Source organism: Schistocerca nitens, chromosome 1 (assembly GCF_023898315.1).
Source record: "Schistocerca nitens isolate TAMUIC-IGC-003100 chromosome 1, iqSchNite1.1, whole genome shotgun sequence".
Lineage (NCBI taxonomy): Eukaryota > Metazoa > Arthropoda > Insecta > Orthoptera > Acrididae > Schistocerca > Schistocerca nitens.
In genome coordinates, this window is record NC_064614.1 from 201,426,425 (window position 1) to 201,447,221 (window position 20,797).

The window sequence follows — 20,797 nt, forward strand, 5'->3', positions numbered from 1 at the left end:
CAGCAAGGCAAAAGAATAAACATATAATCTTTGACAAAAATAAAAAAAATGTGCAAGAAAACAAGCATAAAATTAATAAAATCACTATCCTCATTATTTATTGGTCCATTTTCGTCAATTATAGTCTTTATTAGTATAGTGGATGTAGGATACATCAGTTCCAAGAGAGAGAGAGAGAGAGAGAGAGAGAGAGAGAGAGAGAGAGAGAGAGAGAGAGAGAGAGAGAGAGAGTGAGTGAGAGAGTGAGAGAGTGAGAGAGAGAGAGTGAGAGAGAGAGACAGCACAGTACACAGTACAGTAGAGCTTTCTGTCTATCAATATCCAATTACAAATTTCTTAACAGTATAAATTTCCCTTTAAAAATTTGAGTCACAAATTTGAAATACTAAGCAGCTCGGACAGCAGAAATTTCAAATAAATTGAATTGATAGAATGAAATTCTCACTCTGCAGTGGAATTACCCTGAAATAAAACTTACTGGCAGATTAAAATTGTGCCGAGAGTGCGACTCAAACTCAGGACCGTTGTCTTTCATGAGCAAGTGCTTTATTAAGTCTTGGCCTGACACACAGTTTTAAACTGCCAAGATGTTTCACATCAGAGTGCACTCCACTGCAGAGTGAAAATTTCACTCTGAAAACATCTGCCAGGATGTAGCTAAGCCATGTCTCCACAATATCCTGTAATATCCTTACTTACAGAAGTGCTAGTCTTGCAAGTTTCACAGGAGAGCTTCTGTGATATTTGAAAGGTAGGATATGAACTACTGGAAGAAGTAAAGCTGCAAGGACAGATTGTGAGTTGTGCTTGGGCAGCTCGGTCAGTAGAGCATTTGCGCGTGAAAAGCGAAGGTCCTGAGTTCAAGTCTCAGTCTGGCACACAGTTTTAAGCTGCCAGGAAGTTTCAATTTGAAATTCAAATGCCCCTTGATTGCTACAGATTTATCTTGACAGCTTTGTGATCTAGTCTTAAGGTGAAGGAGAACTACTCTGCAAGTCTTTTGAGGGCAGCTACAAACGGAAAGAGAAAAAGTGTTAGACCTAGCAGTGAAGAAGCTGATAAAATTGTTGTTGTTGTTGTTGTTGTTGTCTTCAGTCCTGAGACTGGTTTGATGCAGCTCTCCGTGCTACTCTAACCTGTGCAAGCTTCTTCATCTCCCAGTACCTACTGCAACCTACATCCTTCTGAATATGCTTAGTGTATTCATCTCTTGGTCTCCCTCTACAATTTTTACCCTCCACACTGCCCTCCAATACTAAACTGGTGATTCCTTGATGCCTCAGAACATGTCCTACCAACCGATCCCTTCTTCTAGTTAAGTTGTGCCACAATCTTTTCTTCTCCCCAATCCTATTCAATACTTCCTCATTAGTTATATGATCTACCCACCTAATCTTCAGCATTCTTCTGTAGCACCACACTTCGAAAGCTTCTATTCTCTTCTTCTCCAAACTATTTATCGTTCATGTTTCACTTCCATACATGGCTACACTCCATACAAATACTTTCAGAAACGACTTCCTGACACTTAAACCTATACTCGATGTTAACAAATTTCTCTTCTTCAGAAATGCTTTCCTTGCCATTGTCAGTCTACATTTTATATCCTCTCTACTTTGACCATCATCAGTTATTTTGCTCCCCATATAGCAGAACTCCTTTACAACTTTAAGTGTCTCATTTCCTAAACTAATTCCCTCAGCATCACCCAACTTAATTTGACTACATTCCATTATCCTTGTTTTGCTTTTGTTGATGTTCATCTTATATCCTCCTTTCAAGACACTATCCATTCCGTTCAACTGCTCTTCCAAGTCCTTTGCTGTCTCTGACAGAATTACAATGTCATCAGCGAACCTCAAAGTTTTTATTTCTTCTCCATCGATTTTAATACCTACTCTGAATTTTTCTTTTGTTTCCTTCACTGCTTGCTCAATATACAGATTGAACAACATCGGGGAGAGGCTACAACCCTGTCTCACTCCCTTCCCAACCACTGCTTCGCTTTGCTGTCCCTCGACTCTTATAACTGCCATCTGGTTTCTGTACAAATTGTAAATAGCTTTTCACTCCCTGTATTTTACCCCTGCCACCTTCAGAATTTGAAAGAGAGTATTCCAGTCAACATTGTCAAAAGCTTTCTCTAAGTCTACAAATGCTAGGAACGTAGGTTTGCCTTTCCTTAATCTAGCTTCTAAGATAAGTCGTAGGGTCAGTACTGCCTCACGTGTTCCAATATTTCTACGGAATCCAAACTGATCTTCCTAGAGGTCAGCTTCTACCAGTTTTTCCATTCGTCTGTAGACAATACTCGTTAGTATTTTGCATCTGCGACTTATTAAACTGATAGTTCGGTAATTTTCACATCTGTCAGCACCTGCTTTCTTTGGGATTGGAATTATTATATTCTTCTTGAAGTCTGAGGGTATTTCACCTGTCTCATACATCTTGCTCACCAGATGGTAGAGTTTTGTCAGGACTGGCTCTCCCAAGGCTGTCAGTAGTTCTAATGGAATGTTGTCTACTCCCGGAGCTTTGTTGCGGCTCAGGTCTTTCAGTGTTCTGTCAAGCTCTTCACGCAGTATCATATCTCCCATTTCATCTTCATCTACATCCTCTTCCATTTCCATAATATTCTCCTCAAGAACATCATCCTTGTATAGACCCTCTATATACTCCTTCCACCTTTCTGCTTTCCCTTTTTTGCTTAGAACTGGGTTTCCATCCGAGCTCTTGATATTCATACAAGTGGCTCTCTTTTCTCCAAAGGTCTCTTTAATTTTCCTGTAGGCAGTATCTATCTTACCCCTAGTGAGATAAGCCTCTCCATCCTTACATTTGTTCTCTATCCATCCCTGCTTAGCCATTTTGCACTTCCTGTCGATCTCATTTGTGAGACGTTTGTATTCCTTTTTGCCTGCTTCATTTACTGCATTTTTATATTTTCTCCTTTCATCAATTAAATTCAATATTTCTTCTGTTACCCAAGGATTTCTACTGGAAAAGAACCAGATGAGAGAGACAATCTCCATCAAGTATACAATATGATGGAATAACCACCTCCCAATCATAAATCTAGTCAAAGATGGATGTAGATATGAAAACACCCCCTGTTGAGGAAAATCAAAATGAATATATTCAAAATGTGGTGTGAATTTACTTTCGCTTGCCTTCTACAAGGGCAGTTCAATAAAGAATGATCATAATTTGTTTTATGTTCATAATTGCTCAAGCTAAAATTTAATCTTATTGTATTTTGTTTGCTTAATGTGCAACAAACACGCTGTAGTAGTTTCTTTGTTGTGACTCCTTGTTCCCACCTGTGAGTGGCAGGCAAGGTCAGACATGTTCAGTATCGCCTACCACTGCAATGGAGGTAACACGCAAGGAACAATATGCGGCTTCGAAGTTCTGCTTTTGTCTCAACAGATCTTCAGTTGAGGCCAATACAATGTTACAGGAGGCCTATGGCGAGTCTTTTGCCCCTACAGCACAGCTCGAAGGTGGTTTAAAATGTTTTAAAGATGGGACACAATCAATTTCAAAGGAAGGTGGTTCAAATGGTTCATATGGCTCTAAGCACTATGGGACTTAACATCTGAGGTCATCAGTCCCCTAGACTTAGAACTACTTAAACCTAACTAACCTAAGGACATCACACACATCCATGCCCAAGGCAGGATTTAAACCTGCGACTGTAGCAGCCGCGTGGTTCTGGACTGAAGCACTTAGAACTGCTCGGCCACAGTGGCCGGCAAAGGAAGGTGAACCCGGTGCTCCAGTTACTGCTCTTACTGAAGAAAACGTCAACACCGCTGCTGTCATTGTGAGAGAGGACCAACAAATCACCTCAAGATCACTTTCTGAAATTCTGAACATTTTATTGGATGCAACCCACATGTTGGTGATAGAAACATTACACATGGCATGTGTTTGTGTGTGATGGGTTCCAAGACTGTTGATTCCTGAACAAAAGGACATTAGCATGCAAGTCTGCATGCAGTTAAAGTTAATGTTGGAGGAAGATCCAGAGTTTCTTTCAAATGTAATCACTGCTGATGAAACTTGCCTAGATCATTTTGCTCCTGAGAGCAAACAGCAAAGCTCATTGTGGAAATCTCCTTCATCACCAAAAAAGCAAAAGTGTTTGCTTCTGCTGGGAAAGTTATGGTCATCTCATGTTGTACCTGCACACACATCAGTAACTGGGCAATACTACAGGTATGCCATGAAAACATTGCAAGTCAATGTCAGGTGCAGAATTCCAAATTTCCATGAAGCAAGCTGGATGCTGCACCATGATAATGCGCGGCCACATATTGCCAATGTTGTTGCTGAATATCTTGTAAAAATGAACGTGAAGTGCATCCCTCACCCTCCCTACAGTCCGGATTTAGTCCCATGTGACTTTTTTCTATTCCCTAACATGAAGAAACGCCTTTGTGGGAAGCATTATCAATCATCAGAAGCAGTGGTGAAGGCTGCAGAGATGATTTTGAAGGACCTCTCAAAAAACGGTTTCCAGCATGTATTTGAAGACTGGCAAAAATGCTGCGACAAGTGCATCGCATTCATGGGAGACTACTTCGAGAAGGACCATCAAAATTATGAGGATGAGTTAAGGTATGTTGCCAAAAAATTATGATCATTCTCTATTGAACAGCCCTTGCATATGGCATAATAATGACTCAAATTTTTGCCAGAATATTCATCAGTTTCCCAGTGAAGGTTAATATACAGTAATAGTTATAAATGACTTTTCCATGAGCAGCAGTCCGCAAGCACAGACTTCCAATTATTGATCTAAGCAGAAGCTACAAAGATTTCAACTTGATTTTTTTAATTTTTATGCACATTACAACTCCTCCTTTCTTCATATTTTACATACCTCGAAATGGGCTGCTAATTTATAGGATGGGTGAGCCTCACTGCTCTAGTCATAAATAAATTAGAAAAAAGAAGCATTCCCCACCCCCCATGGGCTGAACAGTACTTGTTAACTTTTGGATGATCCTTTTTATGAAAAAGGAAGAGATTACAATTTAAAAAAAATATTACAATGTCACATGCCCTATGAAAATACATTTTAACAATGAAGGAAAAGACAGACTGCCACTTACTGTAAAGAAGAGACATCAAGTTGCAGACAGCCACAATTGAAAGACACTTACATAAAGCTTTTGACCACAGCCTTCATCAGTAAAAGACACACACAGACACAATTCACAAACACAAGCAAGCACACCTCACACACACACAACCACCAACTGTTGGTAGAGACACTAGGTTTTGTATCTATGACCTAAGAGATAGAAACTGTTCCAAAATTATGAGACAAATGAATAAGTTACAAAGGGTTATGGAAAGATATAGTGTTAATTTATGCCAAAACCCATATTAAGTCACATATATTTTATGCAGTTGTGTTTGAGTCTGTTGTACAATTTTCCTGCATTAGAGTCTTTTAGAAATGGGCTTTTTCTTGTTTCAGAGAAAAGAGGATTACTGCACAGTTGAAAACAATATTAAAAGAAAGTACCTGTATTGCCATGGTACTAGCTTATAGATTAGTATCCACTTACATTTCAAATTGACTCTGATTGTTAAATAGGTAATTGTTGTAGACAGAAAGATGTCAAGTTCTACGAGAGGTCAGGATTGAAACAAATCTTCAGTTTAGGAAAGAAATTAAACAGCACAATTCTAGCACATTGGATCACCAATCACAGCTATCAATTATAAATTTTCACCAATCACCAGAAATTTTATTTCCACCAAGTTGTAGCTCAGTCCTAGGTAATTGCATTGATGAATTAAAGTCACCCAACCCAGTTGACATAATCTGCCTCTCTGAACACCGTGTGACCACTGGTATAGGAACTAGGCCTAAGCACAATGAGAAACTCAGACAGGAGAGTACTGCAAATGTTAGAATAAGGAAAGGTTCTCATAAAGGTATAATTAAAAATAATGTAAGTATATTTCATCAAAATATTGGGAGTTTAAAGAATAAAGTAGATGAGCTTCTGGTTTGTTTAGAAGACTTAGAAGCTGAGAATGAAATAGATATACTATGCCTGTCTGAGCATCACATTGTTACTGATATGGATAAGGTAAATGTAAGTGGATATAAGCTCTCTGCACATGTAATGAGAGAAAATATGGAGAAAGGAGGAGTTGCCATATATGTCAAAAGTTATCATTGTGCAAAAAGTATAGAAACAAAAAAGTTTTGTGTAGAGAAACATATAGAAGCATGTGCCTGTGAGCTTAAATTAAATAAAGGCACATTTATAATTGTAACTGTATATAGGTCCCCATCAGGAAATTTTCATCTATTTCTGAAAAATTTGGACTCTTTGTTGTGCTATCTGTCAGACAGGGGGAAGCAAATTATTATTTGTGGGGACTTCAATGTAGATTCTCTGAAAGAGGGTAATAGGAAAAATGACCTTGAAGTATTACTCGGTTCTTTCAATTTGACACCCGTTATTGATTTTCCTACTCGGGTGGTAAAGGATAGCAGCTAACTGATAGATAACTTCTTTATAGACCAAGATAAGTTTAACCAGATAAATGCTCAGCCTGTTGAGAATGGTCTTTCTGATCATGGTGCACAGCTAGTTACAATATATGACATAGCTCCATTCAGCAATACTAAACAGTCCTCCAAAGTGGTACGTTCAGTCAACGATTTAACAATTGCAAATTTCAGGGAAAGCCTACAGCAGTTAGACTGGGATGAGGTGTACCGTGAACCTGATGCCAATTTAAAATATAATTTATTTCTTGACATTTTTGTAAATGCATTTGAAAACTGCTTCCCCAAGAAAATAGTTAAATATACTCGTAAGAAACCTTGTAAGAAACCATGGCTTACTAAGGGTATAAAAATATCTTGTAACCGCAAAAGGGAAATGTATCTGACAGCAAGAAAGAGTAGTGACCCAGAAACTATCAAAAATTATAAAAACTACTGTGTTATATTAAGAAAAGTTATTAAAAAATCCAGGAGTATGTGTATCATGTCTGAAATCAGCAACTCTGATAATAAAATTAAAACAATTTGGAATATTATTAAAAGAGAAACAGGTCAACCAAGAGCAGAGGAAGACAGTATTACCATCAAATTGAATGAAAACTTTACGAACAAAAAGTCAGAAGTTGAAAATATTTTTAATAATCATTTTCTAAATGTTGTGGATATAGTAGAATCCAGGTGTTCATTAGAAGATGCTAGGCTGTTAATGGAAGAGGCCATACCTATGCAATTTGATACAATTGAAATCTCACCCACTTCTCCCTTTGAAATTAGGAAAATAATAAACTTGCTTAAAAGCAAAAACTCACATGGAATTGATGGCATTTCCAGCAAAATACTAAAAGCTTGTTCTCAACAGATAAGTAAGATTCTCAGCCACCTGTGTAATAGCTCTCTGGAACAGGGCATTTTCCCTGATAGACTGAAATATGCTATTGTTATACCTTTGCATAAAAAGGGGGATAGATCTGATGTCAACAATTACCGTCCAATCTCCCTTCTAACAGCTTTATCCAAAATTTTTGAGAAAGTAATGTATTCAAGAGTAGCTTCACATATCTGTAAAAATGAAGTACTAACAAAATGTCAGTTTGGTTTTCAGAAAGGTTTTTCAACAGAAAATGCCATATATGCTTTCACCAGTAAAATTTTGAATGATCTGAATAACCGAACACCACCCATTGGGATTTTTTGTGATCTCTCAAAGGCTTTTGATTGTGTAAATCATGAAATTCTGCTAGACAAGCTCAAGTATTGTGGCATGAGTGGGACAGTGCACAAATGGTTTAATTCGTACCTAACTGGAAGAGTGCAGAAAGTTGAAATAAGTAGTTCTCGTAACATGCAAAGATCAGCACATTCCTCAAACTGGGGAACTATCAAGAATGGGGTTCCACAAGGGTCAGTCTTGGGTCCTTTGTTGTTCTTATTATATATTAATGACTTGCCATTCTATATTCATGAAGAGGCAAAGTTAGTTCTCTTTGCTGATGATACAAGTATAGTAATCACACCTGACAAACAAGAATTAACTGATGAAATTGTCAATACTGTCTTTCAGAAAATTACTAAGTGGTTCCTTGTAAACGGACTCTCACTGAATTTTGATAAGACACAGTACATACAGTTCCGTACAGTGAATGGTATGACGCCATTAATAAATATAGACCTTAATCAGAAGCATATAGCTAAGGTAGAATATTCCAAATTTTTAGGTGTGTCCATTGATGAGAGATTAAATTGGAAGAAACACATTGATGATCTGCTGAAACGTTTGAGTTCAGCTACTTATGCAATAAGGGTCATTGCAAATTTTGGTGATAAACATCTTAGTAAATTAGCTTACTACGCCTATTTTCACTCATTGCTTTCATATGGCATCATATTTTGGGGTAATTCATCACTGAGGAATAAAGTATTTATTGCACAAAAGCGTGTAATCAGAATAATAGCTGGAGTCCACCCAAGATCATCCTGCAGACATTTATTTAAGGATCTAGGGATATTCACAGTAGCTTCTCAGTATATATACTCTCTTATGAAATTTGTTATTAACAACCAAACCCAATTCAAAAGTAATAGCAGTGTGCATAACTACAATACTAGGAGAAAGGATGATCTTCACTATTCAAGATTAAATCTAACTTTGGCACAGAAAGGGGTGAATTATACTGGCACTAAAGTCTTTGGTCACTTACCAAATAGTATCAAAAGTCTGACAGATAACCAACAAGTATTTAAGAAGAAATTAAAAGAATTTCTGAATGACAACTCCTTCTACTCCATAGAGGAATTTTTAGATATAAATTAAGAAAAAAAAGACAAAAATATTAAAAAAATAAAAATAAAAAATAAAGAAAAACAAAAAACACAAAAAAATAAAGTTGTTATATTAACTTAAGTATGTTGTTAAATTAACCTAATTATGTCATGTATTGGAAAATTCGACTCGTTCCACATCATTACGAAATATCGTATTCATGATCCATGGAACTAGTATTAATCTAATCTAATCTAATCTAATCTAATCTAATATACTCATAGCATGGAAGTTGTGATGACCAGTACACCTGCATTTGAGTATAAATTATGCTGTTAATTTCCTGCATGAAGAGCATACTGTGGTAAAAAGTTGAAGTCAGGTGATAAATTTAATCCAAGGAAAACACAGTTGGTAAACAGTGATTCATTTGTGCAAAGCAAAAGAGAAAACAAGTAAAACAAATATTGGAATTCCAATATGCCAAAATTATAACGTTTGGGTACACTTACAGCTTAATTTCCCATGACATACCTGAAAAATATGATGAGAAAAAATAGACTTGCCACTAGGCTAATTTTATCAAAGATAGAGGAAATTACAGCAGCTCTTTCCTTAACTTCTGCTGTAATCTCAGCTGCTACTTCTTTTAAGGTCTTTGATTGTTCTGTCTCAAAATCATATGAATGTTTAAAATCAACAGAAACATAAAATATGTTCTTCAAACGCCACAAGAACTCTCGTAACTCTGTGGACAGAGAAACAAAACACTACATTATAGTAGAGTGTACTGTATACAGACACAGTGAATACTCAATGTCTTTTGTAATGATGGAAATCTTTCAAGAATGTTTAGATGGTCACAACACACAATTTACATAACAATTTACATCAATTTACATAAGGTAGGCTTCTGATAAATATAATTCAGCAGAGACAGATATCTTGTAAAGCTTATTGTACTGTCCTCTTATATTCTACTATTTTGCTGTGAGGACACTAGCAACACAGATTTCTGCCTATTCTGCAAGTCTCTGACATTTACATTCTAGAAAAATGAATTAATGTCCAGTGCCTTGTCATTTACATGATGCAATCAAGTTCTAAGTTGTCTGATATCCCTCTCTGGTACTTCGGGCAGACAAAAATATGCAGTATAGCTTAGAATATGTAAGCACTCCTTGTGTATGTGGGACACAGGTGGCAGCACTTAACAGCATGCAGAAATACAGTGCTGTGGCAAGAGTTATGAGTAATATGGGTACTACAATAATGAAATTTTTATTATAAGAACAGTGAGTGATCTTTTTTTCCCACTTGTGTGATGCGATGCCCACATAAATGCATTGCCAGTTGGGTGAGACTAGTGGTGATAATGTCAAGAATGTGCAGAATCGGCATTTGTGAATGTGTTAGTTCAAATAAGGCCAAGCATCATGTGAGAACAAACTAAAATAACCTTGGCAGCACACCAGCTACCTATGCAATTGGAATCAGTTCTCTGGAGGATTACTGATTTAGTGTGAAACATGTCAAATCTGTAGCTGCCATTTCCATGGGATCTGTGCAAAGAATCTTACATGATGGCTTGAAAATAACAAAAATGTCCTGCTGGCAGATGCCATAAATGGTAATGGACACCCCAAGACTGCTTGCATGACAATTTGTCAATTTTACATGTGATGAAGACATGTGATAATGGGCAGAATAGGAATTGTTTCTCAAAAAGTGTGACAATGGATGAGGCACAGAAGCTGTTTTTTGCCAATCTTGAGAAGTTAAGTGCCAGACACCTCAGTGGATGCATACAGACTCACTGCTATGAAAAACAAATTGGCGGAGAACAAGTTAGTCCAGTCGATGGAGGAAAAAGAGGGGAAATAAATTGTGTACTCACAAACATTTGTATATTGATAGGAGGGAGAGCCACAGACAACAAATAAAATATCCTGACTGGTGCAGGGTCTGCATGGTGGTGGAGAGAATTTGCAGGTGACTGTTTAATGTTTTTCTTGTATAACTATTGTGAAAGATAGACTTATGAACTATTTAAATAAATACTATCTCCTTTCCAGTTGCCAGTTTGGTTTCCAATCAGGAAAAGGCACTTTATCAGCAAGAACATATCTAATAAAACATGTCGTAGAAGGATTGCATAAAGGGAACTATACAACAGATACATTCGTCGACCTAACTATGGCATTCTCTACAGTGGATCACAAAATACTGTTAAATAAGCTAGACAAACTGGGAATAAAGGGGTTAGTGAAAAAGTAGTTCTAGACATATCTAGAAAATGAAATATATCTGACTGAAATTATACCTATATCAAGTGGCTGGCTCTACTATACTGAAAAACATACATCTGAGCCTAAATAAATGTACATGCATACCCCAGAGAAGTGTGCTTGGTTCAGTACTGTTCCCATTTTATGTTAATAATTTCCAACAAAGCATAATGCATGGGCAAACAATACTGTTTGCAAATGACTCTAAAATACAAGTCACCAGAAGTGCTAAGAAAAGCTGAAGAAACACTTAGCATTGTATATAAGTGGGCAATACAAACCACCAGAAGTACTAATAGAGAAAGCTGAAGAAATACTTAGCACTATATAAAAGTGGGCAACAAACAATAAACTCATACTTAAAATAAAGAAAACAAGCACTATGAACTTCTACATAAACAAAGAAATAGATTATAATAATTAGAAAGTAAATAATGAATTCATAAAAAGTGTGGAAAGCACAACATTTCTTCGAATGCATGATGATTGTCAATTGCAGTGAGAAGCATATGTAAAAATATTTAATAACAGAATCCTATAGTATGCTATGCCCTCCTAATTCTTACATCCATATTCAATATTTCCTAAATTAGGTAAGTAAGTTTTGCTTATATTCATTTTGTTATTAGTTATGGCACAATTTTTGGGGTATGAACAGGAAAAATATTGAAGCTATGTTCATAGCAAAGAAAAGGGCAATGCGTATAATGACCAAGAGAGGCTGCATGGACCACTGCCCCAAACTTTTTAAAATGCTGCAAATCTTAACTGTCCCTTGTCAATATATTTTCCTGTGTATTATGTATGTAAAAAAAATATTGAACACTGTCTTTAAAATTTTTAGAACGTGATTATGGAACTAGAAACAGCTATAATTTGCATCTGACAAAAAATAATAATATTAAAACTTGACAGTGTTTATTGTACAGTGTCATCTAGTCACATAATAAATTACCAAGACACATAGACGACACAGATACTACATGTTCTTTCACAGCAAAACTAAATAATCATTTACAAAATGAAAGTTTCTATAATGTAAAGGAATACCTGAATGAAAACAGGTTACTTAATTTAGAAAGTTCTCTATTATAATACATACAGAAATAATAGTTATTTAAGAGTAAAAAAACAAATGTAATTATATTAAAAGAAAATTCATTGTCTATTATTGTACAAACATTAATTTTAAGCTGTTAATTGTTCAATGTTTTGAAAGAGAAAATCCATATAATGTAAACTGTTCCATGTATTAATAAAAAAAATTTATCAACCAAACTTTGGTGGTCTCTAGCAAACCTATATCCCAGTAAAAAAAACTTAAATAATATAAAATTTCCTACATACAGGTTGTATTCATTTTTTCTCTAGGGCTAATGCTAGTGATTGAAAAATCATAAATTACCAAAAACAATGTTGTAATGATATAAAATTAATGTTTATAGTTAACTGAAGTGGGTTGAGAATAAACTGAAATTTGTGTACAGCATCTAACTGCAGTAGAGCTGTAAAAACTATTGAAAGCTTTAGTGATGTAAGTAAAAAATTGTTAATTTTGCTCTAGAAATCAAAAGCTCTACTTCCATTCTGTTTACTGCATGAATGGTGTAAGTATAGCTTCGCTGTGCTTTGGACAGAAGGCAGCACTATCCAGCAGTATACAACAACCATGCCATGAAACTTCCTGGCAGATTAAAACTGTGTGCCCGACCGAGAATCGAACTCGGGATCTTTGCCTTTCACGGGCAAGTGCTCTACCATCTGAGCTACCAAAGCACGACTCACGCCCGGTACTCACAGCTTTACTTCTGCCAGTATTTCGTCTCCTATGCCATAACAGTGTACGCATGAGTAGTGCAAGTGTGATGTGCTGTTAAGAGTTTAGCATTAATGGTGGCCTTGACAACTGAGTGCATTTGCTGTTTTGCACAGTAAAGCTCATTTTGTAAACCTTACAATTGTTTTGTGTGAGTGAAAAAATTATTCACTAGTCTACTAGCAGTGACTGTGATCATTCAGATTCCACACCAAGTGACACAAATTCACAAGAGAGTGAAACTGACAATAATGACAATCATACTATTAAAATTAAGACAATAACAATATTTTAGAGTTCTACTGAAGTCAGAGTTCTAATGAAGTTGTGATTGTGTATTTAGTATAGCTTGTTTTTGGGTAACAGAACCTTCTTTCTTTTTAAAAGTATGTTTAGTAGCTATCATTACCATTATGATGCAAGATGACCTACATCCATAGTGTATCTATGTCAATATGATTTCATGCAGCTATGTTGTGCCATGCTTCTATGTGCCATCACTGTTGCTATTATAATGTTTTATATTCAAGGTAATAGTTTTAAGGAGGAATTTACTTATTTCAGGAGCAACTGTAAATACAGAAAATGTGCAAACATATGAGGCAGTGGAAAAGGATAGACAGAAGAAGAGGACACATAGAGAGGAAACATGGAAACAGAATGTGAAACAAGCAAAGTAAAATAGGAGGGAAAACTATGAAATGTTAAAAATGAAAACGTTTCATGGTACAATTTTTATAAATAAAGGATGAAAATAAAGGATAAAACTTTTTGATATATTTTGGTAAACGGAAAAAATTGGTAGACAAAATATTTATTTGTGTGACATGGTGAAGCATGTAGCTGTTCAGCAGGTCATGATATGGAAGCCGCAAAAACTAAGGCAACACAAATAAGTATTATTTGAATGCTGATAATGAGAGTGTTTTTGTATGTAAACAGTACTTCATCAATACATTCTCAATATCAGATGGAAGATTAATGAAAGCTCTTAAAAAAGATAGAGAAGGTAAACCTGACAATTATATGAGAGATAAAGCAGTTAGTGTTAATAAAACAAGTGAGGGACAGTTATCACAGACCAGGAATCACATTCTAAGTTTTTCCTCCCGTAGCAATCATTACACAAGAAACAATAAACCTAACGGTAAATATTTGAACCGAGATTTAGATGTGCAAAAAAAAAAGTATTGGAATCAATTTAAGGGGAATATTTGCAGATGAAAATCTAAATTTTCATGCTCCTCTGAAAGACACGTGTTGCACTTGTGATGAGTTATAGTTACAAACAGCAGAAGAGCCTGAGGAAAGTAAGCCATGCACTGAGCATGAACTACATTTGTGAAAAGCTGAAAAAGCAAAGCAGTCTTCCAAAGAGAATACAGACTTTGCTAGGACAGCCCCAAGTGGTAATGACGTAATTTGATTTGATTTGCAGAAGGCCTTACCCTTTCCATTTTCCATCCCTTATAATTTCCCAAGCTTATTACAAGTGAAACCTCTATTGCTATAACCTCAGCATATGATGTTCACCATCTAATACATCATTCACATATTTTTGGGATGAACTAATGGCTTCTAGAGCATACCAGGAAATTGCATATTGTTTAGCATTTCCCAAAAGAAACAGGCGGCAGAGAAAAGAAACATATCACATTTTACTGCAATGCCTGCACTGTACAGAACAGAAATAAAAAGTTGCACTCACAATGATGCAAATTATTACAGATACTGGAAATCATGTGTTTACAATCCATCACAAATTTTTTGTGTCTGGTCATTCTTACATGGACATTGAAAACATAGATATGATGAAAAAAATGCCGTGAAATATGTCCCACAGGAATGGTATAACATAACTGATAATGCACAGAGTCAAAATAATTTTATTATCACTCAGATGAGTCAAGATTACTTCAAATCAATAGCAGTACCCGAAAAGTTAATAGTTAAAAGAAAAGTAAATAGAAACAGAGATCCAGTAAATTAGTTAGTGGATTAGATTGATGTAAGAGAAGCCTTGCATCATTCTCTACATGAAGAATTGGAATGAATTTTGGAATTTCAGGAACTTGATTTATGCCCAGAGTAAGGAAACACAACACTTATTTTGATTTTGCAAAACAAACTCTGTCTCATGCTAGACCTGTGAATCATGCACAATGAAACAGGATATATTAACCTTCTACCATACATTTGACCCGTGTTTCACACATTTTATACCAATTTCAAAGTGATGAATGGCACAAATGATATTGGTCCATGGGGGACCTTGAATAAAGTCAGTAGCACAATCTGGAAGACTGTTTAATGGAAATCAGTAATAGCTAAAAATCACATATTTTAAAAGTAAGTACTGTATTTTAAGTAAATTACAATTTTTATTAAATTGTCTTTACAGTTTACATATGTTGTTGTATAGCCAACATGCTTCTGTTAATATTATTTGTATGGTTTTTAAAATAAAGTTATTTTACTTAATGTTAAATATGCTATTTGTTGATAGCAACAGTGGTGTATGTTGATTTTACGAATGTGTAAGTCATAAAAAATGTTCCTAAGAGAACACTGGAAGCATTAGTGGTGCAAGTCAAAAAACAACATTTTCCCTCCGAAACTGCTTAATATTTATCATAATATCTTTCAAACTGCATGACTCTTAAAACAATAAGTACCAACAAATAAATTTAGGATGCATTAAAGATGTAAAAACTTATTCCATTTCTTATAACCCTTAAATATCTCAAAATCTCAGAATGAAATTTTCACTCTGCAACGGAGTGTGCGTTGATATGAAGCATCCTGGCAGATCAAAACTGTGTACCAGATTGAGACTAAAACTTGGGACCTTTGCCTGTTGCTGGTAAGTGCTCTATCAACTGAGCTACCCAAGCACACCTCACAACCCATCCTCAAAGCTTTGCTTCAACCAGTATCTCATCTCCTACCTTCCAATCTTCACAGAAGCTCTCCTGCGGAACTTGTACTCCTGGGAGAAAGGATAGTGTGGAGATATGTCTTAGGGGGATGTTTCCAGAACGAAATTTTCATTCTGCAGCGGAGTGTGCATTGATGTGAAACTTCCTGTGAAATTTAAAATTTTCCTGGTGAATTAAATGTTTGAAGAGATTTTGTGATAAACTTCACTCCACAATATTCTGACTGGACATCTGCATTTACCTTCAGGTGAGCCATCTAAGACTGATGAAGATGTTCTCCACTCTGCCTTGTACAGAGCACTGAGAGTATTACCAGACTTTTGTCCCTGCGGGAGCACCTTTGCTTTTGGAACTGTGATGGTCAGCTGTATTCGGCATTACCACTCACCACAGTTATCAGAGTATTCTGGTGTGTTTTTCTGGAGCAAATCTCAGAGATGGCAGGATTACACGCATTATCCAGCAATTTCATATCAAACACCTTTACGGGGAGCAGATGGCCTCCGTGTAAGAAGTTTCGACAAGCTACGTGGTAACAGAGCAAAACTTTTAAGTTATTTAAGTTTTTTAATGAGATGTCGCGACCATGGCATAATACCAAAATCTGCCAGAGTGACTTTATTAAGACTGCCATTGTGCAAAATATAATGGAATTGAATTGAATTGAATTTTATTTCATCCTGTAAGATTACATTTTGTACAGTAAATGTACGTGTAATATAGGACATGTCAAAGTATTAACATTCATTATCACTTATTTTTCTACACCTTAAGCTTACATTTTTACATCACTGATAATGAATAACAATACATACAAATTTAATGGCATAAGTATTCTGCAACAGTGTAAAACTCTTTTTCAATGAGATAGTCTTTAAGTTTCTTTGGAAAATCATTGTGAAGTACACTATCTTGCAGGTTTTTGGACAGACTTCTTAGTAGTCTGATACCAGAGTACTGGGGTCCTTTATCTAGCATTGCCAGTCAGTGGGGTATGCTCCGTACTTCATTCTTCCATCTTGTATTGTGGGTGTGTACACTACCTTTTGTGATGTACATTATTCCATTTCAGTTCATTATCCACAAGAATACCTAAGAATCTAGCAGATTCTACTTCTTCCAGCCTTGTTCCACCAAAATCTAAATCCATGTCTACAGCCTTTTCCTTGTTTTTAAACACTGCATACATAGTCTTTTTTAGATTTATAACCAGTTCATTTTCTGACAGCCATTGAGCTGTGACATTTGCAGATATGTATGCTCTTCTCTCAAGCTGTTCCATATTTTGGTCACTAGTTAGTATTGTCATGTCATCGGCATACAATATTTTCTTTTCTTCCTCCTCAATACCTATATCATTAACAAACACATTAAATAACAATGGCCCCATTACCGAACCCTGCAGCACTCCATATTTGATGGGTTTCATTTCTGATTGGTATGAGTTTCCTAATGATACATACTGCTTGCGGTTGCACAAGTATGATTTTATCCATTCACCTGGTTGCCCCCGAATGTCATAGTTGCTTAATTTTTGTATCAGTATTTCATGGTCAATGGTGTCAAATGCTTTTGAAAGATCCAGAAACATCGCAGAGACAACCTTTTTCTCATCTAAGGACTGTAAAATGTATCCTGTTAGACTGGTAATTGCTGATTCTGTAGATTTACCCTTTCTGAAACCATGTTGTGAGGGTATGAGAATGTTATGTTTGTCCAAATAGTTAACCAATCTGGTATACATAAGCATTCCTAGGATTTTTGAGAAACCTGATATCAGTGAAACTGGTCTGTAGTTGTTGGGATCATCCTTATACCCTTTCTTGTACACTGGCACAACCTTCGTTATCTTCAGTTTTTCTGGAAAAATTGCATCTCTGAAAGAACAGCTTGCCATGTTCAGCAGTGGTGTTATTAGCTCCTCACATACCAGCTTTATTACATGATTTGATATTTCATCATCACCAGCTGATTTCTTGGACTCCAGTTTCTGTTTAGTTTTCCGCAATTCATCTTCCGTGACTGGTCTTAAGAACATAGTACTGCATGATCTTTTTGGTGCCTTAATACTATTTCTGTTTTTTACTATTTCTTTCCAATTTTAAGTTTTCCACTACACTGATATAGTTATTATTCAGTATGTTTGCTATTTCCATACCATCTGTGACTACTGTGTTGTCTATTTTAATTGACCTAATACCTTCTTCTTTGTTTGACCCATCTTTTTCCTTTCTTCCAGCATTGATTGCATTCCAAGCTGCCTTTGCCTTGTTTTTTGAGTTCGCTATGGTGGTGTCAATTGCTCTTGCTTTGGCTTCTCTTATTGTTTTCTATACTTCTTTTTTAACATTTTATAGTTTTCAGCTTCGCCCATCCATATCACATCCTGAAGCTTCCTTCGCTGTTCTAGTATTTCACTGGTAATCCACTGTGTTTGATCTTGCTGCCTTTCTTGTCTCTTTATTTTGGGAAATGCTACATTAAAATGGTACTTAATTGTTGAAATACATGCATCATATTTTTCATTTACACTCTGGGCCTGTAAGGTTTCATTCCAGGTTTCCTTACTTAACATTGTTCTAAAGATGTTGATTTTTGTTTACTGATGATCCTAATTTCTTTGGTTGTTTGTTTTGGTTCTAATACTGTGTCATTACTTCTGCAAAAGCTTATTAGTTGTCCATGATGATCAGATATTTCTGTACGAACTACATGTGAATCATAGTTACACATATTAGTAATTATGTTGTCAATAACTGTCTCACTTTGTGAAGTCACTCTAGTTGGTGCCCTTATTGTTACTTTCATGTTATGCTGTATTAACAATTCTTCAAAATCCTGTCTTATTTTTGTGTCTTTTCCCATGTCAATGTTGAAGTCTCCACATATAATAAGATTTCTCTTCATATTCATTCTCAATAAACTAGCAATTTTTTTCAGAAAGATGCTAATATTGCCACATGGTGACCGGTACACACAAAACACTCTAAAATCCTCTGCCACTATACCAGTAATTTCAAAGTCTTTTTCTCTAGCCATGGGCAATGTAGCAGCTTCACTGTTTACATTCTTTGATAGAATACCTGATTTAATATATATACAAACGTCAGCATCCTTATATTTAGATCTGCAGAAGTAACTAGCTAGTTTGTAGTCCTTTACTGCAACATTATTTATTTTACTTTCAGTTAGTCCATGTTCACTTATGCATAATACGTCTGGTCTTACTTCACTCAGGAGTACTTCTGCTTCTAATTTTTTGTTAGCAAAGTATTGAATATTTTGATGAAGTACTTTTATGTAATTTTTCTTTTGTTGATTTACATGTTGTGAGCTGTATTCTGGGGTAAATTCTTTACTATTGTCTTTTTTGTATGGTGCTTATATTTTTCTTTTCCAGCTAGAGTGTATGATTTTTAACCCCCTTCAGGCCATATTAGTTTCCCTTGCTTCTAATGATTTTGCAGACATCTGCAAACATTCTGCTGAACGTTACAGACCCCAGTCTATTTAAACGCAAGCCATCCTTTGCTAGTGAGTTTTCACATAGGAATTTGTTTGGGTCTATAAAAATTGCCCCAAGATGATCACATTGTTCTTTAAGAGCACGGTTTATTTTGGCAATATATTTTTCACTCACCGATCTTCTGTTTATGATTCCGCTAAGTATCAGCCGAGATCCTGCATACATATTTCTTGCAGATCGAATCATGTTTCTTGTTTCGTTTGCCATTTCTTCCTCACTACTTCTCCATGACGAATTCGTTCCAACATGTATAAACACCCCTTTATAGTTATGTCTGGTTTCAGTATCTGGTTCTGTAGTATCTTGTCTTGCATTTACCATATTTTTAAAATGTTTACCGAGCTGTTGCGTTCTAATTCCAGTTCGTACGTCGATCTTGCAATTGGGGACAGCAATATTCTTCAGCAGCGAATCGCCAATTATTAAAAAGTCATTTTCCTTTTGTTGCGTAACTGTTGCCTTGTTTCCTTTTGCTGTGTGTCACCACCTTCCATTTATATTTATCTTCCGTTTTTGTCTTACTGAGTTTGCCGAGACATCAACGGGAACACTTGAAATGTTGTAGTTTTTAAAATCCGATCGGTCACTCGTATTTTCGCGATCTTCTTGCTTTTCCGTTTGATGGCTTTTACACACACAGGACTTCTTTTCTTGTATTAATGTATCTTGATGGTCGAAAGTTCGGTTTTTAATGCCTCAGTATCACATCGTAGTATCTTTATAATTTCGTTTTTTGTATCAACTGCACTTACAAGATCGGCCGTTTCATCACGTAAACATCCGTGACATGTCCACGGATAATCATCGCTGACGAACTTTACTTTCGCGCACTTTTCGTGTAACCAGAAGTTGCATTTGATACACAGAATACCCTTCATCACACGCTTTTCACATTCTCTACGCGAAGAACTGTTCATTTCTTGCCTTTTTAGCGAGAGAGAACCGTCACTACACTTTGCTATCGGCGCCATTTTGCATATGGAGATGGCCATTCATGGTACTGTTAAGGAGAGATTGTTATACGAGACGAATATTGGCTGCCATTTCAGGAGGATTGTTCCACATACATCTGAATATTGCAGCACTTCTCTCTCCAGTATCATGGGATTGGGTTGATGGAGTTACTTCAGCCAAGTTCAACTGGATATGTAAGGATGCACGTCCTCGGCAGATCTCAAAATTTGATTGTTTGGATTTGATTTGATTTATTTCGTGTTCCATAGGTCCAACAGTGTTGGATACACAAGGACGTGGAACGAGTCAGTTTTTTACAAATACAATCTGATAATCTCATAGCATATACAGAAATTTGAGTACATAATTATATAAAAATTTATACAGTAAATTCTTAGGGCAGCAATACAGAAAAAGAAAATACATATTTCCTTAGAATCATTAAAACACTACAGAAAACAGATACGGAGCAC

General features: G+C 35.9%; 1 protein-coding gene across 1 annotated transcript in view; it reads right to left on the reverse strand.

The window, feature by feature from the left end:
* Positions 1-20,797, reverse strand: part of LOC126236889 (DC-STAMP domain-containing protein 2) — a 291,191-nt gene that overhangs the window by 130,245 nt on the left and 140,149 nt on the right. The window contains exon 7 of the mRNA XM_049946567.1: positions 9,336-9,549. Coding sequence (XP_049802524.1) covers positions 9,336-9,549 — 214 coding nt within the window. The remainder of the gene's footprint in view (positions 1-9,335; positions 9,550-20,797) is intronic.